Source organism: Scardinius erythrophthalmus (assembly GCF_964197995.2).
Source record: "Scardinius erythrophthalmus genome assembly, chromosome: 5".
NCBI classification, from domain to species: Eukaryota; Metazoa; Chordata; class Actinopteri; order Cypriniformes; family Leuciscidae; genus Scardinius; species Scardinius erythrophthalmus.
In genome coordinates this window covers 38,408,524-38,435,573 of record NC_138225.1, presented here as the reverse complement: position 1 = coordinate 38,435,573, position 27,050 = coordinate 38,408,524, and the positions used below count along the sequence as shown (strand labels likewise).

General features: G+C 38.1%; 1 protein-coding gene across 1 annotated transcript in view; it reads right to left on the bottom strand.

Moving 5' to 3' along the window:
* specc1 (sperm antigen with calponin homology and coiled-coil domains 1) overlaps positions 1 to 27,050 on the bottom strand; it is a 251,157-nt gene that overhangs the window by 158,367 nt on the left and 65,740 nt on the right. Inside the window, exons 2-3 of the mRNA XM_081366268.1 lie at positions 3,241 to 3,435; positions 1,298 to 1,433 (exon numbers count right to left, since the gene is read on the bottom strand). Coding sequence (XP_081222394.1) covers positions 1,298 to 1,433; positions 3,241 to 3,402 — 298 coding nt within the window. The 5' untranslated portion in view covers positions 3,403 to 3,435. The remainder of the gene's footprint in view (positions 1 to 1,297; positions 1,434 to 3,240; positions 3,436 to 27,050) is intronic.

Sequence of the window (27,050 nt, the reverse complement as noted above, 5' to 3'; positions counted from 1 at the left end):
GTCAAAGGAGTTATCTTTTACACAAATACAGTGTTAAATATCGAACTGCCATCATCAGCCTACGATAGAGATGTAATCCGAGAACGGTCTCCTGTTGCCCTCTAGAGGTGATCAGCTGCACTCACAAGAACTAAGTAGTGATTTTACACTAAAAGGGACCTTAATTCCTTTAATAGTTCCAGCACAAAAATGCATCCATAATTTACTCACTATAATGTTATTTTAAACCTGTATGACTTGCTGTCTTCTGTGGAACATTAGGAAGATATTTTGAGAAATGTCTCAGTGTTTTTTGTCTATACAATAAAGGTCAATGGTCACCAAAACGGTTTGGTTATACTCTTTATTTAAAATAACTTAATTTTATGTTTGATGTTTATCAGGTTTGAAGCAACATGTGAGTAAATGATGACAGAACTTACATTATTGGTGAGCAAATCCCTTTAACATTTTATGAAAATACTGACATGACATGAATGAATGACATATTTTGATATGTGCAGGTTACAGTCTGATCACATGAAAAACAGCAAAACTAAAAAAAAAGCTACTAAAAAAAAATCTTTTTACCATTCATCAAATGGTGTTACCCATGTCATGATATTTCTTGTACTGGGAGAGTTTATCTACTATGTATAAACAATGTTTCTGCAGGTATTATGAAGGTACATTTTAGAAAGATCTTTTTAAGACCAAGTAAAGAAAATTAAAAGATTAAATTGAAGGGAATTGAAGGGTTTTCTTTGAAATTAATGAAAATGAAGTGAGTTTATGATTAAAACAAGAACAAATATCTCCCAATGGGCTCAGAATATACATTAATAACTCACTGACAGATATTTGTTCTTGTTTTAAGAACAATTGGGACTCAATTATTATTGTCCAATTTTTTATTTTACATTTGCATCTCAAGTGAATGTGTCTTGATTTAAAGATGTTTAGATATCTGTGTTGGAAACAGGACAAAAATACTGAGGAAGATATTCCTTTTTTGAAATGCATGCAACGTTTAATGCCATGATTTTATGAATTTAAGACTTTCTGCTCTGATTTAAGGGCAAATTAAGACTTTTTAAGACCAGCAGAAACCCTGATTAATATCACTATAGTGAAACGTGAATATCTGAAATAAAGTATTCCATCCAAATGTTACTTACCATTTAAGAGATTGACTAATATTAAATAAACATCATTAAATCATTTAAAAAGTAACAAAATCATTGCTGTACAGACTGCACACTTTTAGGAAATAAGTATGACAACATGAGATTTATGTTTATAGGTAGTAAAATCCTACTTGAAGCACTGCGTGGTCTGTTGTCTGTAAGCTCAGAAATGGCTCCTGTGGTGATGGTCTTCTTCATGCGGGACACTGCAGCCACTGAACCCAGAACAGGTTTAGCCAGAGCATCATCACTGCTCGCCCTTTTTATCTACACAAAAGAACACAAGTTACTGGCAGTGAAAACAGCTGAGAATCAAATTTCTGTTAAAGGGGACATATCATGAAAATCAGACTTTTTCCATGTTTAAGTGTTATAATCGGGTCCCCGGTGCATCTACCAACCCAGAAACCGTGAAAAGTGACAACCCAGTAACTTTGTTTTAGTAAGCCTTTCACTGCAAGCATATTACCTCCATAATATTACCATATAATATTACCTCCCCTTAATCTGCACATTTCCACCCACGGTGCTGCCATTTGGTTTTCGCAAGCGACAACAGTGTAACCAGTTCTAATGCAATGGCAAAAGTTCGAGCAAAGCATGCAAACTGTTCTGTCGTTGGCTGAACAGACGAGCACAGAACACTATTTGACCAAAAAATGTCACAGCTGTCTTGTAAAGACCTCAGGGAACTGTGTCAACTTGTGTTAAAGTTAAACATGATGGTACATGAAAGTGGATGAGATGAATCAATGTAACTCCACAACAACTGCATAAATATATCCACTAACCATTCAGAAACGTCCAGGTGCCTCTAAAAGTTGCAACCTCTTCCTGAGTCTCTCTGTAAGGCTGCACTCCAATACTGGTTATTTCTGAGATTTTAGATGAGTTATTGGCGTGTTTTGTTATTGCCAGAGTATCCGAAGCTCGTGTAAAGGATTGCCCCTCTTCTGAACAGGGGCGAGGAGCAGCAGCTCATTTGCTCATACCCAAAAAGGGGCAAATTTGACAAGCTAATAATAAATGATCTGGGGATTATTTTGAGCTGAAATTTCACAGACACATTCTGGGGACACCAGAGATTTATATTACATCTTGCGAAAAAGGGCATAATATGTCACCTTTAAAATATGTTTTTTATTCAGCATTACAAAGTCATACTTCGTGAAATGAAAATGGGAGTTCTGTGACTTTTAGTCCATGTCTGTTATGTCAGAGGCCATTTATGCTTGTGTACTTATAACATTTGATAAAAGTATCTTTTAGCTGATTTATGCATTTAAATGAACAGTTTTTCTCTTTGAAAATGAATCTGTATACTAGAGCTGCTCAATTCTGGATAAATTAAGGATCACAATTAAATAGAAATCACGATTCTCACACAATTCTGAATAGGCAACTAAACAAAATACCATGTAATTTACTAGATGTTCTGACAAAATATTAATTGTGTCAGTCTAATTAAAAACGCTTTAATTCATTTGTATTTTTTATTATTTAAAAAAAAAAACAATTTAAATAAATTATTCAATTACTTATAAAAACTCAAAGTTTTTAAACTAATCTCTTGAAAATAACTCATTGACAAATTTATTTTTTAACTGTTTGCAATAGCAACGAAATGACGACATATCCCCAGCTGTCTTAAACAAACCTCTTTAATGTATGAATAACATAAATTACATTATTTTGGATTCAAAACAGTGAGTTTAGTGAGTTTTCAGTATTAATAATACATATTGAAAATATTTTTAGCTATACAGCCCTGTCCTAATATTAGTGACTTATATATATATAATAAAATACAGTTTTTATGAGAGGAAAATAAAACTATAGTATACCATACAGAAGAGCATACAATACACAGGTAAAGATTGTGTGTCAAATGTAATTTTTAATTGGTCCTGTGTACTGTACACGTTAGAAACATCTTTGGGTGTGGCATCACATCTTACAGCTTACTTAGTGTTTTACATTTGTTGTTTGTTAACTCAAGAACCTGTGCTGTGTCAGGGTCCCATAATTCCCACTTCTCATTCATTGCATTATCATATTAGATCATACAGATCACCTTGCTGAGTCGCAGATCAGAGGCGATGGTGCTGGATGATCTGGAGGTCTTCATCCCGATGTTGCTGGAGTACGAGCCTTGAGAGATACTTGTAGACAGTTTTGGACGCTCCGGAGCACCCATTCTGGGCAGTGCCGCCTTGACAGTGCCCCCTTTCAGCATGGTCTTCTCAGTTTGTGACTCTAAATACTTGTTCTGTAGACAAAGCAACAAAAGTAAGCAGAGGGTCAGACTTTCTCATTAATTTACCTAGACTCTGGTTCTACCTCATTCTAGTTTCAAAATGAACCGAGAATATTTTAACATTTCTAATAATAAAGCTCTCTAACGTTGCATTTTGTACAATTGCTTTGGCATTGCAACTGTCAAATGAACAAAAATTTAAAAGCATGAAATGGCTTTGTGCCCTTATCAAATCACAAAGGGCTGCGATTTAATAAGTAAACTGTTGCACAGCATGTTTCAAAGCAAAGTGCACACTTTGCTCATGTGATCAGCTTGTGATCCAGTGTTTTCTGTGTCTAGGAGCAGGATAGTTCACAATGAATGCAAAAAAAAAACGAGTTTAGTGGGCATTTTGGAACACAACATGCAGCAGTTATGCATTATTTTCACATTCACATAATTTCCAACATTATGTGGACATTTGATTACAGCATTTCAAGTGAAGTATAATAATAATAATAATTATTATTATAATTATAATAATAATAATAATAATAATAATTAGGGATGCACCGATTGGGAAATTCTGGGCCGATACCGATACCGATGTTTAACATAACAACTTGGCCGATGGCCGATGCCGATGCCGATGTTTTTTCTTTTTGTTATTTATTCCTTCTTTTGTGCCACTGAAACATACAAGTCTTTCGGCTCTTGATCACACTATCCTAGAATGAGCACAAATTCAATCAGACCAAGCAATTTATGAAACAAAAAAAACCTTTAATGTCACTTTCTGGTTGACAGTTATAACCTTATTTATAAGTTCTTTTTCAGTTGTTATGAGGAGCAATATGAGAGAGAAATTTGGTAATCATTGTCTGACCCAACAAAAAAAACATTATAATATTCATTTTATTTTTCGTGTTCGCATTTATGAGGGAAAAAACACGGGTGAATGTTCATATTAAATTTTAAACGCGCACGCGCTCTTCTGCGAGAGAGAGAGAGAGCCCCGACCGCGCGCGCGCTCTCACTCACTATTCAGAGCGGTCAAGCTTCCCCGTACTTTTTGACAAGCGTCCTTGACAGGGAGGCCAGAGCTTCTTTGCAGCTCAAGTCGGCGGCGGTGTGTACAGTTAACGCTCTATCTGTTGACGGCGCTGAGGGAAAAGCTCCCGCCACTGGAAGAAGCGGTCGCCGCCCATTTGTGTCCTCCTGCGCACCCATCAAAGCCGTGCAGAACGTCTTCAGCACTCGCGGATCGTGCATACTCCGCCGCTTCTTCTGCTACACACCATGGTCGTTCTTTTCTCGAGAAAAGGAGTTTTCTCATAGAAAAATAAATAAATAAATGCGTCATTGTACCCAGCACTTCTGAAAATGCACTTCCGAATGCGTCTCTGTCCCCAGCATATCAAACCAAACTGACGCCCATGTGACATCGGCGAATGTCATTTTTATTTCCCGATGGCCGATGGCAGTTAACGAGGCAAATATCGGCCGTTACCGATGTTCAGCCGATGCATCGGTGCATCCCTAATAATAATAATTATTATTATTATTATTATTAGTAGTAGTAGTAGTAGTATAGTAGTAGTTATTATTAATATTAATATTATTAGTATTATTAATAATATTCTAATTGTTCGGCTCCCTAAAACACCAGTGTAAATGTACATGTAATGTAGACTGATACACTATATCACACCTAAAAAGTCCAGGTACAAGCCAATCTAAAGACTTCATTTGGACAATGAGGTTGGAGCTCTTAATTTTTAACTCTCAAGGTGTACCAGGTTGATGTATTTAACTTTAAAATGATCAAAATTGTCTTCTGTGGGTTCACAAGAAAAAAAAGTCCAGTGGGAAACACTGGAGTTAGATGGCTGAGTTCAGATTATGTTACAGGAAATAGTTTAATCCCAATGGGATTGCTGGACACAAACACTTAACAAGTGCTACACTTCAGAGTTTCATCATAACTAGGCCTACTGTACATAATCTGCACCAACAGAATTCAGCAGAAATTCTACACATTCTTGCATGTTGGTTTAATAAGTGTTTTGGCTAACTTGATGATAAAGTATTCACCTGCCAATATAGTATTCTAAGCAAGAGGTCTTCTACCTGACCCAAGCCAGATAAACCCTGTCAAACTTTAGAATTTGATACAGATTGTAAGTTCTAACTTTTTAGGTTTGTGACTTTGTGCCGATTTAAATTTGTTGGAAGTTATTATAAAACATGAAAATAATTTTGTTTTTATTTTATCGTTAAATTAATTATGTCTGAGTGTAGGTTTCACCCTAGAAGATCTTTAAAACAGTTGATGCACAGAGACTGGGTGACTCAAAGTGATATATTAGTGGCATATTAGTAAACAAAGCAAAGGTAATATGAGAGGAATGGACAGGTGGCCATTGACTGAAAGAGGCATAAGTGCTCTTCAAACCAGAGAAGGGGAGAGGGTGAGGGAGCTAATGTGTTCTGCAGAGAGCTGAGCATATACCCTTGTGGGTTGCTCTCAATGACTTGAATAATGGTGGGATGCAAATGTGCATAGGCTCAACCATTTACAACATCCCAAGAGATGTGGAATGATAATATATGAACATCAAAAATCAGTGAGAAAGACCTGCTCAGTTCACAAAAAAAACAAACAAAAAAAAAAACAAAAAAAACACATCTTCCTAATTCCTACTCTTTACTTTCCACTCTCTGTTCTTGTCTTTCCATTTACAAACAGCAATAACTGGCCTAATATTCAAGTATAATGTGTAAAACAAATTGTTTTTGCAATTTAGATTGTAGAGCTGCATAATTAATCGTTAAAAGATCACATCTTATTCCTACATGACACTGAATTTGCAATGTCTATAAAACCTTTGACAAGTGCGCTCACAGCTGAATATTCAAATCTGTGTTGGCACTGCCACTGACTAAGAGAGAGCAGTTGTCATGAATGGGCAGGGCGATTTGCTGGCGGGATAGAGAGAATTTCATTCTTCTGGTCATAATATCCCTGCCTCTGCTGAATTATTTTTATTTTTAGAAAATGTGGCCGATATATTAAAGCTGATAAATAATGGATTATTTCCTTCAGTTGAGACACTTCAGTTCGCCAAGATGGCTTTGAATTGCTTGAAATATGATTGGAATCACTTTGAAAAGGATATAGGCTACATAAAATTTACAATAAGAACATTATAATTGTGTGCTTGGGACATGGCTTTTAATGGTGAGACTTTTGTTTTTGTAATCGGGCTCTCAAAAATTATATATATATATATTTTTTAAGATTTAGATTTAAAGATTTAGATTTTATATATCGGTTAATCGGCTTTCAAATATAAAGACTTATCGGTTATCCGTATTGGCCAAAATGTTCATATCGGTGCATCCCTACCAACATTACAGATAACGTTCAAAGTATCAATTAATGTACATATATCTTTAAAATTATTAATGTGTGACTGATATGCTGCAAATCGGGTGATTTTAGGTCAATGATGTCCACTGTCGTAAGATGATGGCCTCTAAAACACTTCCAGTGGCTTCACTGCCTGTTGGCAGTTTAGAACACAATGAGCAATCCAGTCATTTATATAGATCAGTGGTTTAATCACAGCGGTCAACTTTTTTGGCAAAAAAAAACAAAAAAACAAGTGGTTTTAAAGGTGTTTGCAAAAAATGGATTCAGGACCTCGAGCTGTTGAGATGCGATGTGACAAAATTTGGACATGGTGTAGACACATTGGACCACTTGAGATGGATAGACCCCAAAAACAGTGGAAAAACAATTCTAAAAGTAATTCAACCACTTCAATTCAAATGCCTGTAAAACTGCACACACATGCACACTGACTACTGTTGGTGAGAAGACAGTAAATGTATGTTGGGTTGGTGTAATTAGAGGAAGCCTGTGAATGCTTATCTGATTACAGCACAGTATGAAGACTGTTTGACGGTCATATGACTTAAGTATACCCAAAAAGCCCATCTGAAGATCACACAGCAAACAGAGAGCACACAAGTATCCATGATATGGAACTTCAGTTGATTGACAAATGTAAAGTCATAATTTAAAATGCATACATTTATAAATGCTGAAATTTGAGTGTAAGTGTAACCAATGATAATCCACATCTCAATAGGTTGCAGGTCCACAGCAACAAAACCATTGCATAACGACCCACCTAACAGAGCGTCATTACAGCCATTTATTCAGGTCAAAATGTTGTTTTTGCATTAGTTACGTCTTGCATACTGTATTTGCATCTCTTTGTATTGCAGCCAAAATTTCAGCCTTAGGGACAAGAAAATTTAACATTTATCCTTGCTATTAATAGCCTACATCAGCAGTTTCAGCAGAAGAAAGGTTAGCACACTTCGCTCTAGCTTGCAAACAGAACGATGGTGATCTGAAGATAACCTTCAGTTTGACTATGAAAAACATGTCGGTCTCATGATGTTGTCCCATATAAAGTGACCCAAATTGAAATCCACCGTCCAAAAAACAATGAGGCAAAATCTAAACCTCAAAAAGCAGGCTTTAAAAACAAACCTAGCCAGAATGTCAGATTGGTCATTGTAATTTTTACACCCTCCACCACTAAATTTCATCTATTTAAATAAGGATCAAAGTACTATTCTACAGACTATTCTCTATGAAAAATAAATGTTCTCTCTAGGGCTGCACGATATGAGGAAAAGCTGCGATATGCGATAACATTGTTTAATATTGCGATGACGATATGACTTGCGATAAATATTCAAATGTGAATTTTAGCTATACTGTTCCCATGTCTTAGTGCTTTAATAGGTTCTTTGCGTGTTAGGTCAAACATTTATTACCAGTCTGGTTCAGATTACACGATTTTGGCACGATCCGTTTGACGTAGGGATTCGTAAACGTCAACGGGCGTCGGGACGCAAGATTCGATCGTTTCATCTCGTATAGTGGGCGACAACCTGATGCTTCACAACAGAAAGACTAGCATGTTTAATTTTTTAACAGCCCTCCACGACGGAGTATGTGAGCGAGAGCGAGTGCGAGCAACAGTGAGTGTGTGTGTGTGTGTGTGTGCGCGAGTGAGTGAGCGCGAGTGAATGAGTGAGCGGGACAGTGTGTGTGTGTGTGTGTGTGTGTGTGCGCGCGAGTGAGTGAGTGTTCGAGGGACAGTGAGTGTGTGTGTGTGTGCGAGAGAGTGAGTGTGCGAGAGAGTGAGTGAGTGAGTGAGTGAGTGAGTGAGTGAGTGAGTGAGTGTGTGCGCGAGTGAATGTGATCTGAACCAGGCATTATTCATCGTGTCAGGCTGTCTGTTGCGATGTGTTCATCGCGCGAGTTCATATCGCGATGACGATGAAAATTCGATGTATCGTTCAGCCCTAGTTCTCTCCACATATATTGCAAATTTAAATAAAGGCTTTTGGCATAAAAAGAGCCGTTTTAAACCAATTCAATATCCTTCTCTTGACAGCATGTTGGGCAATAGGGATGGGTTGATATTATTGATTAATTGGATTTAAGCTGTTTTTTTTTTTTTTTCAGTTATACATTTTTATTATCCAATATTGATTCTTAATTTTTTTTTTATTTGTATGGTACAAAATTGTGTTAAAACACAATTAAGCCTTTGGAAACTCTATAACAAAATTTAATTACCTTGTGCTGTTACACATACATTTAGCCAATGTAGGCTATGTGTTACAGTTGAGTAGCAAATATGGCCAAGTCAAAAGAGCTCTCACAAAAGCTATATGTTATGTGTGCTGCCAGCGCTGGGTTTATTAAGTGCAGTGATTGGTGTGCTGCTGACGAGGGACAGGTTCTGGTGATAAGTATTCTGGAGACTGTGAAGATTGTGTGAGTGAGGAGGGAGAGCCTGGTGTGATTGTGACGCTTGCAAGACATCTCTTCTCTATTTGCAGCCATCTTCAATGAAATATCACTTTGCAGGTAAAATGGTAAAATGATATGCTAAAAACAGAGGACTTTACTATAATTCTTACCCTGTTAGCCCCTGCTAATAGAAGCCATAATTATACCATCTCACAGCAAAAATCAATTACGTATAATAGGGGTATGCAATATTAATAATAAAAAATAAAAAAAAGATTTCTTGATATTTTCTAGGATTATGTCATTTATAATTAGACAATATTTTACTGAGTGTGTTTTTGTGCTAGTACTTTGGCTGGTTTAGGCCTGAACTCTCAAAGCTTTTCATATTCTTCATATCAGAGATGCGCAGATCAGCTCTAACGTCACCCGAATCTGCAGCTAAAAATAAATCATCCACCCACACCAATGCTTTTCTGATTTAGATATCCACACCCGATAGTCACATTACAATTATTCAAATTTTCAGTGTTAAGCGTGATGATATGGTAACATATTAAACTGAAGTAGGCTGTTTTACATGTTTAAAAAAAGGTAAAAGTTCTTCTTTGGCAAAATATATATTTCCTTAATAGCCTAAACACAGGCTATGTCACTGTTTTTGTCACTGCAACTTCCCGAACACACACACAAGAAATTAAATAGCCTACGTTCAACCCAAGTAAAGGCTGGATATAGGCTTTATTAATTTGTCATATAACGCGCTTCACAGCCCATTACATATCACATACCCTAACCCAACACTTAATTCATCCTGGTTAACTATTTAAGTAAAATTCTGCCACAAGACGTATATTTTTTCCTTCATTGATTTTCCCTTGAAGAGATAGGCTTTATACGTTGTTGTTTTTGTTGTTGAAAACGAACGTAAAAGGAGTGACGTACATTTGTTGTGATTTACAGTGAAATGAGAGTTCTATGTGTTTATTAAAATCAACCCATTAATTAAACACCTATAACTTATCCACCTGCGACCCACATGCAATTAATTGGAATGTTATTTTTTAATACTTGAGCCTTTAAATCTCCTTTGTAAAAGCTTTACATGGCATAAATAGTCCTCACTTTAGATAAGCTCACAAAAATAGTTAAAGGACAAGTTCGGTATTTTACACTTGAAGCCCTGTTTACAGAAAATAGAATGGTTAAGATTGAAATTTGGACACATGCTGCTGTCCCGAGAATTTTCGGTTTCTGTAGTAGCACCCCCCCCCCACCTCCACAATGGCTGCATAGGTGCACTGGAACAATCCTTCCTTAAACGCATTAAACTTTCGTTTACAAAGACTTGAAACTCACTGAGTGGTCAGGGGTGTTCACTGATATGCTCACACAAAAATCGCTGCAAAAGATGCTGTAAATTCTGTATACGTGTGTCTGAGAAGCGTCTTTGTGCACACGCTTTGGATGTGTCAGTCAGCACGAGAAACATCATTTTGTTTACATCAGCATGAGTTTGAAAATCACATTTCATTGGTTCAGACTCATGCCTATGGAAGGCATTTTCTGCCAAATTTAAATAAATAAATTAAATGATTAAAATGAAAATTAAAACCAGATTAACAATTTCATTACAGAAAACAGTTCGCAAAAAATGTGACAAAATTGAGAATGAAATTAAATGATTTCATTTTCACAGCATTATCCCTGTCAAATTGAAAAATAAAATGCAATTGGTGATTTCACATTTCATTTCCACTACAGTCTCAAGGCAAGACTGCCAATATTAAAATGAAAAGCCAAACGTGAAAAAGAAACTACAAATACAGTTTTTACAATGCTCTTTGGTGACACTCATGCAATAATAGTGACACAATTCAAATACAAATGTAAATTTTCGTTTTCATTTTAATTCCTCTTTTATTTCACAGTTTTCGTTTTCGTTTTCAAAGACAACCTGCATGCAAATTATATGTTAATGAGTGGGTGTGGCTTATTCTAGTAACGGCGCTGAGACACGCCTTCTGTAAAGCGAAGTCATCGTCCCGTGTGCATGAGTTGAATGTGTGAAACAAAATTATTTAAATGTGATTATATTGTAATCGAGACGACGAGATATGGCGAAATCTGTTAGTGAGCTTTTGCGGGAAGCTGCCGCAGCATTAGAACATGGAAACAACCAGCCTGACCATGTTAGTTATAGTGTTAGACTCAGACTAGACCATAATCGACGATGAGGTTCATTCATGTATTAGGCTGTTTTGGAAATTCAACTATTTGGGTGTACAGAAGTCTTAGTAACACAATTTCTACAACCATTATAGCCAGACATTAATATCCAAAGGCTTTAACCGAGAACCTCGGGCAATGTTTCATGCGCGTCGCGCCTAACAACGCCCTTCAGCCGTGACTTATTCAGATGATACAGCACTAGAGTACCTTATTGTTTTTATAAAACGGTTACCACGCAATACAAATATTAATCCCGAAACATATATATCTATGGAACTTTCATGAAGTAAAATTAATCACTAAAAGCCAATTCCATCCGCTGGAGAAAAAAAAAAAATAGTCCCTGACCATAAAGCAACAGAAGAAGTTACATTAGTTCTCCATTAGATGGAGACAAAGACTGTCTTAATGAGTGAGTCAGTCAGAGAAGACTTTTGAAATGACTCAAACTTGTGATCACGGAGAAGAAAGACGCACACAACTGACATGACTACAGGCACGGACAACCCCTATTAACTGTTAAAAGTACAAGATATCACACAGGACATTCAAACAGATTTTTTATTATGAATACAGGACTGACCTGAAGGAAAATGCTATATCTAGCCTACTGTAAATGCAGGTGGTCTACACTCGCTTTCTCGATCTCATCCAGAAGTTGTTACTGGAAATGAAAACCAGCATTGTGATTCTTTTTGTACACAAACTTAAAATAACCAAAAGACACGTAACAGTTAAACAGCGGACAGATACAGGCTGTCCTGATACTGTATCTGAATAAGTCACGGCTGAAGGGCGTTGTTATATGCACGACGCGAATATGAAACATTGGCCGAGGTTCTCGGTTAAAGCCATTGGGTATTAACCCTCTGGGGTCTGGGCAGTTTTTGGGGCCCTTGAGATGTTCTGACATGCCCTGACATTTGTGCTTTTTTCAGTTGCTTATAAACATATTAATGGCAAAGGTGTAAATTCACTCTTTAAAGCACAAACAGGGCTACAATAATATGTGAGCCACGTGTATGTACATGTTTTCATTTTTGAGAGAATAATGTTTATGCATGGAAATTGAAAAGACTAAAAACAAAAATTTCTGAAATAAGGCCACAAAACACATAGTAAATATGTGTCAATAAGACTTTTGACTAATGAATGTCCTCGCCTAGAATTTTTTCTTCAAAATTATGTGAAAATATTCTTGCTTTATCGTTCACATAAAACCATACATTGATTTAAATTGATGTAAAACAGGTTTTGCTTGGAAAGCCAATATGCGAGGGGGAGGAGTAGTTTACACCTTAGATTACAATGTCCCACCCACTCTGCATAATGATGAGCCATTCACTCAGGTGTGAAACTGACTGAGCCACAATGTAAGGACAAAAGATATATTTAGAAGAAGACTTATATTGACCATTTAAGATTTTGCTTACATCTATCTTGTAAATATGTTTTGCTATTTTATTAAAAAGGTTACAATTACAACAATAATTACAATTTCAACAATATTTCAAATGTACTCTTTCTTTGTAAAAAAAAAAATGATTATAGGCCTACATTTTATCTATGTATTCATTAGTTTGAATTTAGTCAACATTGGAACAGCTAACATCTTAGTTGATGACTTATTTTTGACAAAAATAGTAATTTATATATAGAAATTGCTAAACAAAAGCTTATTTGACGTGGCAGTGTATTCTACAGTAAAAACTGTACCCAAATCTAGTCAACAAGATGTTGTCTTTCATATTTCGCCTGACTGTAACGTTGTTTTCATGAAATATTAGGGCATATTGTTAATTTGCAGTTTAATACGTTGTTGACGATAGGCTTTTGACTCGCGATCTTCGCAGTAGGCAAGTGAACGCACCGGAGAAATGCACATTTATTAGGCTACATAGTTTTTTGTTTTGGATGGTTTTGTTTAGAACCAGCTTTCTGTAAATATATTTCACATTTTTTAGACGTGAGGCAAGTAGGCTAGTTCAAGAGGAGAGAGTCCAGTTCAAGCACCTTATGTAGTGATTGCTAGCCTATATTTACTTTAAATCCAGGAAGTTTGTTAATGAAAAAAATATTAAAATTAAGATACAATTGATACAAAACGAAATTCGTTTTAAAGAAAGGATTTGTACTTTCTGTTTTGAGGTCTCTGTGAAAGTTTGAAAGTCTTGTAGTGCTTTTTTTAGAGCGCTCGTGTCCATAATGGAGAACTGTCACGTAATATTGTTTTTTGCCAGCTGTGGTAAACAGCGCGCATCTATGCCGTTCATTCATTCATAAACAGAAACCCGAGAAGGAAAAACTTACTAGTATTCCTCAGCTCGTATTCCCCGTATTCCTCATTATTCCTCACAGCGCTGCGTTGTAAACAAGTAATGTTCTGAATAAACTTGTGTTTTGGTTTTCTCGAGCTGATGGGGGCGTTCACAGGATTGCGCGGATTACCTCAGCCATTTGCGTTTGAATAGCGTGCGCTCTCCGTGGGCGGAGTCACATTACATTTGAATTAGCTCTAATGAGGTTGACTGGAATCGCTCTCTTTTAATACCGATTTCACAAGATGAGAATATTTGTTTTTTATATAAATTGCTTCATTTAAAAGAAGAGAATTCAAGCTTCATGCCTGTGTGACTGTATGCCTGTTTGACTGAGTATTCGCTGAGTTATTGCTCATTTTCGGACGCGTTTCAGATGGACTACACTGGCAGAGAGAAGGCAGAACTCGCTTCGTGTTTCTTTTTCTTTATTTGGCAAAAAGCACAACACTTTGTTTTTATTGTGAGTATACACAAAAATAATACACATTTAACAGAATCGATTGATGTATGAAACTTGTTTTGTAAAATCAAAGTCAAAAGAGTATTTGGGGTCTCAATTCAACTCATAAGGAAAAAAGCGTGCAGATCACGCCGGCGTGATTGCCGACCTCTGATGGTTAATATCTGACTATAATTGTTGTAGAAATTGTGTTACTAAGACTTCTGTACACCCAAATAGTTGAATTTCTAAAACAGCCTAATACATGAATGAACCTCATCGTCGATTATGGTCTAGTCTGAGTCTAACACTATAACTAACATGGTCAGGCTGGTTGTTTCCATGTTCTAATGCTGCGGCAGCTTCCCGCAAAAGCTCACTAACAGATTTCGCCATATCTCGTCGTCTCGATTACAATATAATCACATTTAAATAATTTCGTTTCACACATTCAACTCATGCACACGGGACGATGACTTAAGCCTGTTTCATACTTCTGCGTCGGACCTACACCGAAGCCTCTACGCTGTAGAAGGGTGTCTCAGCGCCGTTACTAGAATAAGCCACACCCACTCATTAACATATTATTTGCATGCAGGTTGTCTTTGAAAATGAAAACGAAAATGAAAACTGAAATAAAAGGGGAATTAAAATGAAAACGAAAATTTACATTTGTATTTGAATTGTGTCACTATTATTGCGTGAGCGTTACTAAAGAGCATTGTAAAAACTGTATTTGTAGTTTCTTTTTCACGTTTGGCTTTTCATTTTAATATTGGCAGTCTTGCCTCGAGACTGTAGTGGAAATGAAATGTGAAATCACCAATTGCATTTTATTTTTCAATTTGACAGGGATAATGTGGTGAAAATGAAATCATTTAATTTCATTCTCAATTTTGTCACATTTTTTGCGTACTGTTTTCTGTAATGAAATTGTTAATCTGGTTTTAATTTTCATTTTAATCATTTCATTTATTTATTTAAATTTGGCAGAAAATGCCTTCCATACATGCCATCGAGAACTCGCTATGAATATTCACAAAGTTGGAATCCTGCCCTTTTCAAACAATACCAAACTTGTGCTGAGGGGAAGCGCCAGTTGTCGAGAACCGAGCAAAGAAAAGCAGCATTTTTCATGGACAAAGGAAAGGTACTCCTCTCAGAAAACATTCAAATAAAGATACTTTTAGATGTTTAATTGCTATTTGGAGCATTGGGATTGCTAGACGAGGGCTTAATGAACAAATTTTTGTGAAAAACTCAAATTCGAACAATATTGACATTTTTCACTTGTTTTGCCTTTAGACTGTAATTAGCCTGTGCGCATTCTAACTTATTTTGTCAGCGCGCGTCACATATGATTTGCTTGTTTCTGCGTAGGGCTGGGCGATATGACAAAATATATCGTCTGGATGATAGAAAATGTCTATCGTTTTATATAAGGCTCTATCGTTTACACCACGATAAGGCGTTTTACGGCAGAATTTTACGTCAAGATGCACCTCACGGCATGCCCATGCACGCACGCACGCTGCAATACATAAACAAACATGGAGGAAGACGGTAGTAGACGCGGTTCAGACCAGGGTAATTCTCAACAAGATGACCAGCCAACCCAAACCGAGGAGCTTGTACCTAAAAGAGGGGCGACTTCTGTCGCATGGATGTGGTTTGGATATAAGAAGACCAACGTGGACCAGACAACAGTTGTTTGTAAAGTTTGCCGGCTCCCAGTGCCAACAACGGACTCCAACACTACTAATTTATTTTATCACCTGCGCAAGAACCACGAAAAAGAATACAGAGAGAGTCAACGTGCAAAAACTGCAAAAGCAGCGTCGAGTGGTGCCGTAAGCGCTCAAAACAAACTCCAGACACAGACGCTGCAACAGGCTTTTACCCGTGGCACACCATATAGCCATAGCTCCCGCAGATGGAAGGAGATCACTTCTGCTGTTGCCAAGCATATCTGCAAAGATATGGTTCCAATCTACACGGTCGAGAAACGCGGGTTTTGTGAGTTGGTGCAAATACTCGATCCGAGATACGAAATGCCCAGCCGAAAACACATTACTAAAGTTGTGTTAGCAGGGAACTACACTGCAACCAAAATGGTCGCATATGCGACCTTTTGAAATGCCATTGCGACCAAAATTTTTAATGGGTCGCAAATGTATCACTGATTATTTTTGTACCTATGTTTTAGGCAATGTACTATGACCATTTATTAAAACAGAAATGTGTATTTTAAGAATACGTTTTATAACGTGCTCTGAGCATTCAACACATCAAGTTGGCTTCAGCCCCGCGACCGTTACTTAGATTAAAACGTGCCATTGTATCTGCGCGACTCTCTCTCTCTCTCTCTCTCTCACTATACGGACGTGCGCGCACACAGAGAGAAGATAATTGTAAAATGAAAATTGACGGGCTATAGTTTAAATTCTGTTCTTGCATGTTTTTTTTTCTGTCAAAATGTCGGAAAGCATATTGTATTATCCATCCGTGTTTTTAAAATTCGTTAAATGACGGACGTTTTACAACACAGCCCTCGTTATATGTTGGATTCGTCAAACTTAGCCTACTTGATATTATTTTTCGTTATGCTATTATTGGACTCCTGTCTATCCACGACTTTCCCGAACTCTGACCTTTCCCGTGATCGCTATGGCAACGTAGAACAAGCCGGTAACGAACTTCCGGTTTACGTTAGCCAGCCTGAAGATACCGCTATCAGAGAGCCTCAACAAGCCCAAACAATTTGCTTGGATAATGAGGAGTAGAGCTTAGATCGGGCCCAAAAAATCAAGCCCGACCCTACATGAGCCCGTTGTGTCCGAGCCCGGCCCGACACATTAACTGTATGAGCCCGAGCCCAATTTAGACCCAATCATTTTTTTTAATAGGCTACGTGGGCCGTTATAACCAGGGGCGGCGCCAGATATTTTTTTAACGTGTGCTGAGGGGGTGCTATATATATTATATATAAATAATTTTAATAATTGAGCAAAAATTTGCCACTTAATATTTAGGCTAACTATTTTAATCACAATTAAAGTATTAATTTTATTCAATTGAACAAGCACAACATTCGGCATTCAATCAAATATTATTAAATATTTATTATTATTAATAATGTTATTTCAACACAATATCTGGTTATTCATTGTCATTCAGCTAATGCGTGTCCTGTTTAAAATGTGCAATGTTCAAATGCAAAGACAGCACGTCACAAATAGAAGCTCTTTTCCCTGTGCTATTTAGTATCATATTTGGTTATTGGAATAATAAATTAAGTAGCCTATCTTTATTGTACACCTGTTTTTTTTTTTGTTTTTTTTCCTTTGTTTTTTTACTGTTTTCTAGGGGTTTCTTAATTTTAGACCAGCACACATTATATGCAATGCAATGCAATGCAATGCAATATAATGCATGTGTGTCCTATGTGTGACATATTTTGCACACAGGTAAAGGTGCCCAACATAAGTCATTTCTAAAGTTAAAAAAAAAAAAAAAAAAAAAAAGTGTTTTGGAAAATTTCTCTTTATTTGATTATCAGTAAATTTGTTTTCTATACAGAGATATTGATATCGGCCATAACTTGCAATATTAATATAGGTTATTATCGGTATCGGCCACAATTTTCACATCGGTGCATCACTACTTAAGAGTTCAGTAGTCTGCCCATCTGTGCCAACCATAGCATGTTGAAATCCATTTTGCACTTTATTGTGTACTGTATTTTCTATTGCAGTAAATCTATCCCAACCAATGTTAAAGAAAACAAAAACAAGAAGGCATGTGGTTTAAAAGATGGCAAGTAAAATAAAAAGCACATCTGTATGCAATACATTTTCATTATTGTTCATTATTATCCAGAGCGGCTTACTATAAACAATTTGTGCGACCAAATCATGTTTTGCGCCAGTAACTGAAAAAGTTAGTAGCGCAAGTGCCACCAGTGGAAAAAGTTAGTGTAGCTCCCTGGTTAGGCTACCTGATTTATATGATTCATGTCGGGCCAAAGTGGAGGCAGAGATTCACAAGGGGATGTTCTACGCTACAACTACAGATATGTGGTCGAGCCAAACGACACATCCATATATGAGCCTGACGACACACTTTATCAACCAAGATTGGAACCTCTGCAGCCGCTGTTTACAGACAAGTTATTTCCCGGAAGACCACACTGGAGAAATGCTAGCCAAAGGACTCAGAGAATCTCTTCAATTGTGGGGACTGCAAGAGGATCACCTTGTCTGTGTCACCACAGACAATGCCACCAACAACATCCTTGCCCTTCAGCTGAATGAAATGACACGCCTACAGTGTTTTGGCCACCGTCTTCATCTAGCTATTGGTGAGTGCTTAAAGAGCAACTTGCAGGTTAGAAGACCCAACAAGTCAATGTATAGAAAAATAATGTAGGAACTAGATTTTCTTAAAAAAAATTTTATAAATACGCTACAGTGGCTTCTGGAGTCGTTTTTGTGAGAAAATTTTACTTCCGCATCTGAAAATGGGCGTGACGGGCGAGAGTCGTGACGTAGCACGAGGGAGAGCGGTCGATTCAAACAACAGAGAAAAATGGATTGCAATGACATTTCGGACGCTGAGGAAATTGTTGACGGACCACAGCCATACAATTATGAGCCTGCTAGGCTGCCAAGAGAGCAGGGACAGGCCAGGATTAATGTTAGACAGAACATATTGGAACTTACAATAACAGAAACTAAGCTTTGATCAGGCGTTTGTCATGCTCATTAATATCCGCCCAGACTAACGTTGCGTGATATAACTTAGCGGTTTCTCATCGAGAGACAGAGAGATATTTATTCCTGCAAACATTTTTTGTTCCATAGGTGCTTGTGTGGGAAATGCGAGGCAATGTTTACAGCTGAGGAAAGTCAGTGTTGCAGGGAGGTGGATGCATACTGGGCCTTAGTGGAAAATGCCAAACTTCCATGGTTGCAGTTAGTGTTACTACAGTAAAGCCATGGTGAATGTTGCTGATCTGTGGACACTGGATAGTTCGTTCATTCATTGCACAATGTTTATTCCTGGTTTCCACGTCAGCGCTGTTCGATCCGTTAATAACGGAGAAATGTGAATATTTCTCACTAGATCTCGCAGCGATGTTATTACTTCAGTGGCGAATTCAAATGCTTTATTTACTGGATCTCGCAGTTAGGCTACAGTGTTGCTTGATCAGGCTCGCGCTGCACTGGTCCAAACTGATAAACAGTCCACACAAACACAATAACGAGTAGCTCAGTTTCGTTCCGCTTACATTGCGTTTGCCAGTTGATGTTGTGCTCGCGCCTACATCCGGCGGGAGAACCCGAAGATGTGTGCATAATTCTCCGGAGTGAAATGTGCGCCACAAACGACCGAGTGTGCGGTGACAGACGCGGCAGTGAAGTCTGCTCTCTTCACCTGAACAAAACGCACCCAAGAACGAAAAGCCTTGTTTTTCCTAGAAGGAAAATGATGGACACGATGTCCTGACAGGCTGGATTTTGTGCAACCAGCACAAACACAATCATTTACCATTATGGCTTCTCTAAAACTCGATCTAAAACTTTCTCTGTCGCTCACTACTGCTCTAACTACTACACCCACAATGAGAGCGCTGGCTGAACGCGAGCTCATATTTACCTCGGCATACGTCATATGACGCGTTGCTATAGGGGGAAAGGCGTATTCCAGAGCCTAGCACATTTTCATCAAAATCTCTACAACCAATTAGATTTCATTAGTAATTTCTACATATGTGTTTTTAAAAAACCTCTTCAGACAATATCAAGTATTAATTCAGTTATAAATTTAACCTGCAAGTTGCTCTTTAATCTCTAAATCGATATAAAAATAATACAAATATATTTCAGTACACAGTCAGTAATACCTTAGAGCAGTGGTTCCCAAACCTGTCCTGAAGCCACCCCAACACTGCACATTTTCTTTGTCTCCCTAATCAAACACACCTGATTCAACTCATCAGCTCATTAACCCTTGTGATAATGAGCTGATGAGTTGAATCAGGTGTGTTTGATTAGGGAGACAAAGAAAACGTGCAGTGTTGGGGTACCTTCAGGACAGGTTTGGGAACCACTGCCTTTCTTAAAAGGTTCTTCCCTTAACTCTGACAATGTAGAGCAGTGATGATCAACTTTAATGATGTCAGGGCAAAATTATAGTTGCCCTTACTGCTAGAGGATTATTTTAAGCTAGAGGTCACTATCAGCAACAGAACTTGTCTAAAAATGTAATAAATCGTTCACAAATAAAGTATTCAATTAGGTTTATTACCCCAACATGTGTTTTGTTTTTTAAAATCAACAGAAATATAGTAAAAAAAAAAAAGTTAAATTAGATTGACATATAAGGTAAAAAGTCATAATTATAAAAACTATAGGAAGATGAAATCAAAGTTATGGAACAAAAATGTCATAATCATAAGATACAATGTATTTTTATGTGATAGAATTGCACGGTTTTAAAAAATTGTAACTGTGAGATGAAAATCCACATTATGCGATATATATAAATTAATTTATAAAATGTAATTAACTAATACATTTTACTAGTCCTGTACACTGTCATGTTAAAAAGTACACAATCATACATTTACCTCTCCTTTATATACACAGAGAGGAGTGTGAAACTAAGGGAGGTGGAACGAGCAGTCGGCGTCTGCAAGAAGATTGTGGCTGCCTTCTCCAATTCATGGAAAAGAAGACAGGAGCAGGCCAAGGCTCAAGCAGATCAAAATCCACCCTTGCCGCCTCATCAGCTAATCACAGAAACCCCTACGAGGTGGGGCTCTATGCAAGCAATGGCTGAAAGGGTGATCGAGCAGGAGAAAGCTCTCTCACAAGTTCTCCGTGCCGACAAAAAAACACGTCACCTGGTCCCAACTTGGCAGGATATGGACGTTCTGGAATCCATGAACAAGGCACTGAGTCCTCTCAAAGAGTTTACAGATGCCTTGTCTGGGGAGCTTTACCCAAGTGTTTCCTACTTGAAACCCGTCCTCCATCTGTTCAACAACCAGATACTCAAGCATCAGGATGGCGACACTGAGCTCACCACGACTATAAAAGAGGGCATACTAAAATACTTAAATGAAAAGTATGATGACCAGACAACCCAGGACCTGCTTGACATTGCTTCTCTTGTCGACCCTCGATTCAAAACCACATACATCAAACAAGAGAGGGTGGATTACATCAAAACAAGAGCTGCTGAGAAGCTGGTGGCTGAACAAACAGAGGCAGTCCCTCTATCAGCTCCATCAGTCACTGCCGTAGGTCAGGATGAGCAAGAGGAGGTTCCTGCTAAGAAGAAAAAGAAGAGTTTGAGCAGCTACTTTGAGGGTGCTTTCACACTTGGTTCGATTGCCTGTTCCAAACCCGAGTTCAATTGCTCCCCCCTCCCCCTGCCCCCCAATGGACTGTGTTCACATTATTATTTGTATCTGAACCGCGGTATGCTTGCGTCATCAAGCTGCAGCTGGTGCGTACTCGTGTTGCTTGGTAACCGCTATGAAAAGGCGTCAAAATGGATAGATTTGCTCGCTTCACATTTGTTCTTTTTTTTTTCTTTTTGAACCTTTGGTTTTGTTTTCAAATAAAAGATACAGAAACACACTTGCGTCTGTCTGCCGCAAAAGTATTAAACCGTTCCAAAGACCGACCGTTCCGCCGAAGACAATTTTTGTGGAGGCAAGCAGAAATCATCTCTGCTTGCAGTGCGTCAATCCCGCTTTTCGTCAAGGTAAGTGTATATACCCTTTTACAGTTGTTAAACACACACGCACGCAGGCACGCACCACATTATACGTCATCAAAAGCGGTTCACTTCCGCGGTTTGGTTCGATTGCGTTCATATCAGCAGCGAACCGTACCAGAGTTCACATGAACCGTACCCCAGACCACCTTTTTAAGCGGATTCGAGTACGGTTCGCGGGTGCGCACCCGAGTTCGGAAGACAGCGTTCACTAGGGGTTGCACGACTACTGATTTCTGCTAGTCGATTTCTTATCAAAACAATACTCGAGTTACTCGACTACTCGTCGTTTATGCTACTGTATATGAAAAGACATGAAATAGCAAGATCTTATCAATAAACATTTATTAATTCATAGCCTAATGCAACAATTACATAAGTAAACTCTCAAAACATTATAATTATGACATTTCATTTTTAAATTTTCATGTAACAGTCTAAAGCCAAATAAATAGCAGTTCTTGCCTTTCATTTCAGACGGGGCAGTTCACATATCGCGTCTTTTCCGCTCTCAAGGTCGTTATTTCAAATGTAGGCGCGCGGCCGCTGCGAGCACGCTCATAATGAAAGCAACGGACGTGGTGCGCTAGTTTGTCCAGGCGGGTTTTTCCTTCTCATCTCCAGAAATATATCTAGTAGTAAAGCTAATGCAAGGGCTATAAATAAATTAATCCTTTGCTGAATGATACTTCTTCGTCGTCATCATGTAGAGCGCAGTTTGGTTGCATAGCAACGACAGACGCCACGGGAGCGCAAGTGCTTGTAGGAGACAGCGGCACGGCCGCGCACGCTTTCCACACGTTTTTAGAAGCAATAACGGCCTCTTGCAGAGTTGGCCAAATTGCAATATTTTTGTCATCCTTCTTGATGAAATTCTTCCACACATCTGACGCGTGTTGTCTGTTGGTGACGTTCGCCATTTTTAATTAATTTATGTTTAATGGACGCTTGAGTAGTCGATTGTTTCCGACAGCGTCGACTAGTGGTTGAAGTAGTCGATCTATCGACTACTCGACTAGTCTATGCAAGCCCTAGCGTTCACATCATCCAAACGAACCGAACTCTGACGTCATTCGAACTCGGGTGCGCACCAAAAGTGCTAGTGTGAAAGCGCCCTGAAACATCAGCAAAGCCAAGCCAAGTGGCTCCACATTTAAGCAGAGAGTCAATTGAAAAGGAGCTAAGCCTCTATCTCCTAATGGAAGCAGGTCCAGACACAGAACCACTGGAATGGTGGAAGAGAAATGAGGTACATTTTCCCCTAGTGGCCAAGCTTGCGAGGAAATATTTATGTATCCCTGCCACAAGTTCCCCATCAGAGCGGGCTTTCAGCGCAAGTGGGAACATTGTGTCATGCCAGAGGTCAGCACTGAAACCAGCAAGAGTTGACCAGCTCGTATTCCTCGCACTCAACCTGTAGAAGCCTTAGATTTGGCAAATCTTTATGTTCTCACAATTCATATCCATCCTACTTGAAGTTCTTTGATTTACCTCTTAAATATTCTAATCATTGTGCAGCTACACTTTAAACTTAAAGGCTCCGTGTGTAGTATTTTGTAACCAACATTTATTTTAGGGGCTAGGACAGTAGGCCTGTATTATTTTTGTTTGCTGTTACCATTCAAAGTTGAAAGTTTTTTTTTTTCACTTGTTGGATTTTGTAAAATTATATTGAGGCTGATTTTGTTGCTGCATTTTAAACTTAAAAGGCTCCGTGTGTAGTATTTTATAACCAATATTTATTTTTAGGGGCTATGACAGCAGGCCTGTATTACTTTTGTTTGCTGCTACCATTCAAACTTGAAAGGTTTTTTTCACTTGTTGGATTTTGTAAAACATATATTGAGGCTGACTTTGTGGCTGCACTTTAAACTTTGAAGTTTACGTTTGGTATTTTGCCCTGCACCATGCTCTTTAAACCTGAGGTTTTCAGTTTGTTACTTTTTTATATCCAATAGAAATATACAGGCCATTATCAATATTTGTGGTTGCTTTCTATTGCCTGCTCTAGAGAACAAAGAATACTACTTGGAAACATCTTTACACCTACATGATGCTACAAGAGAAGTCTGGGTGGTGTTGTTACTGTTAAAAGTTGGCTGCTGCTATATGTTGAAATATTTTAATGGCAGGTGTTAACATTACCAACAGTCTTGCTTGAAAAAAAAGGTTCTAAATAAAATAAATATTTAGTCCCTACTACCTTTATTTGTTTTGTATATCATTTCAAACTGCATTTCCACATTGCAATTTTATATAGACTATTCATGAACTGAATTAACAGAAAAATTGCTATATCGTTATGTATATCGTTATTGGGATATCAAATGAGCTATATCAGGATATTAAATTTTGGCCATATCGCCCAGCCCTATTTCTGCGTTGTCTTGAATGTGTTTTGATCAGGAAATTCTGTACTTTTTCCAAAGTGAAAGGCACTCAACTCAGTGGTTTCAACTCAGTGAAAGGCAGTGGTTGTAACTCAAATAACCACTCGTTACAACCGAGATTTGCCGGAAAGCGAATGCACAACATGTCGAACCTTGAAGCAGATGGTCTACAACAACAGAAGAACACACCGGGTGCCTCTCCTGTCAGATAAGAACAGGAAACTGAGGCTCACCAAAATTGGACAATAGAAGATTGGAAAAACGTTGCCTGGTCTGATGAGTCTTGATTTTTGCAGAGACATTCAGATGATAGGGTCAGAATTTGGCAACATTGAAAGCATGGATCCATCCCTCCTTTTATCAACAGTTCAGGCTGGTGATGGCGGTGTAATGGTGTTGGGAATATTTTCTTGGCACAATTTGCCTACCTGAGTATTGTTGCTGACCATGTCCAATATGACCACAATGTAGCCATCTTCTAATGGCTAAATCCAGTCTGATAATGCGCCATATCACAAATTTCAAATCATCTCAAACTTTTTGAACATGACAATGAGTTTACTATACTCAAATGGCCTCCACAGTCACCAGATCTCAATCCAAAAGGAACTTTGGGATGTGGTGGAATGGAAGATTTGAGAAAAACAGCACTCTTTCTCGTGTGATATGGCTTAAAGGGGAAATGAAGCAGTCAATCAAGTTTACATGATTTACAAGATGGATTTCCACTATAATCAACAATTATATAAGAAACACGACAAATGTAAACATATAAAAGAAAAAAAAGAAAAAACTTTATATATTTCGCGGCCAGGGCGCCACCATTGTGCAGTATTCTAACATGTGACGTCACGGCAACCCCGTGGCTTAAAGTTGGCTTTAATAAACCTGGCTGAATGAAGGAATATCCCGACATCAAACTGTCTACACCACGGAGTTTTGACCGCGAACAACTAACATTAGGTACAGTCATAATAAGCTAACAGCTGTAAGCATGAACTAGCTAACACTAACTTAGTGTTTAGCTAACTTTAGTGAAGTTTATTAGTACCAGACAAAAAGACGACGTCTAACGTTATATGTTAACAAACTGCACATGGAAACATTGTTCGCGATGTCTGCCATCATATTCTTGTCTCTTGTCAACACCATGTAAGTTAGCATGTATTAATATATGCATTTGAGCCGATACGGCGTGGGAACCGAGCAGTGGTAAGTTACGTTGTTATGTCGAACAGCCGGTGGTGGTTTGGGACGAAGAGCGGGTTGGTAAGTTGCAACGCTACCTGGTGTCAGTGTGGCTGTTGTGATGCGATGCCTACCGTGTCAGAGTCCATCTGCTGTATATAACATATAACGTTAGACGTCGTTAGTTGTTCGTGGTTAGAATACTGCACAATGGTGGCGCCCTGGCCGCGAAAGATATAACGTTTTTTCTTTTTTTTTCTTTTATATGTTTACATTTGTCATGTTTCTTATATAATTGTTGATTATAGTGGTAATCCATCTTGTAAATCATGTAAACTTGATTGACTGTTTCATTTCCCCTTTAACTACTGTATATCATATGATACAGGCTGAAACTCATACTGGGGCATCTTTTACCCAATATCTTGATTTTTGGTGTCATCTAACACCAAAAATCACACATGTATAGGCTAGTCACACAGTGAAAGTTATAACAAACAGTAAATTAAATTAGGGATGCACCTATACCATTTTTCATAACTGATCCGACGCCCAAATTCTGAGTATCGGCCGATATTGATAACAATCCGATACTAGTGCTGTTTAAATCTTATTCACATCCCGGGTGCAGGATGATGTGCTTTAAAGCAACATGGAGTCACAGCGCAGCACTCTACATTGAAAATTCTTAGTGTATCATATCTAACTCTTAGTGTATCATATCTATCCAACGGTTTTTTTTTTAGCCTTTTTCTTCAAAATTTTAAATTCCAGTTACTGTGTGCGTGATGCCAATTCATAGTCTTCTCATAGTCCTATTTGTTGTGATCTAACCATAGACTGTAAAAAATTATGGACGACGCCCCTTCGCTCTCTTCCATTGATGAGAACTGAAGCCGCCAGTGTCCCGATATGGCGCTGACATATTGGAAGTTGAGTCTGCGCAGTAGCGATCTCGGGACCAGACCTGCGCCGTAGTGAGCAGGAAGTAAAGCCGCGAAATCAACGCTCTGCGCTCACTTTCGCAGAATGCACTCAGGGAGAGTGGATTCTGCACACTTTTTAAAAAATTGATCGCAGTACGACAAGAGGCTTGTTAAAATACAATAAATACAATCTCCTCAGTCCTCCGAAGATCCCGAAAAAAATGTCCGTTGGTGCTTCAGTGACTACTTCGCTCAGAGAACCTGTCAATCACAGCTGTCAATCATGACGTTACACCACCGCATCACGTAACTTTAACTAACTAAAAACAACTTATTTTTGAAACAGACACTTGAACTTACATCAGCGTGATAAAAACGACACCAAATGAAAAAAAAACACACCTTTGGAAAAAAGATATTTGAAGTGTAATTTAATTGTTTAGGCTAGTTGGTCTCACGTCCCGTTGAATAACACGGGGAGGCGGGGCTTATGACCTAGGCCTATACTACGACCAG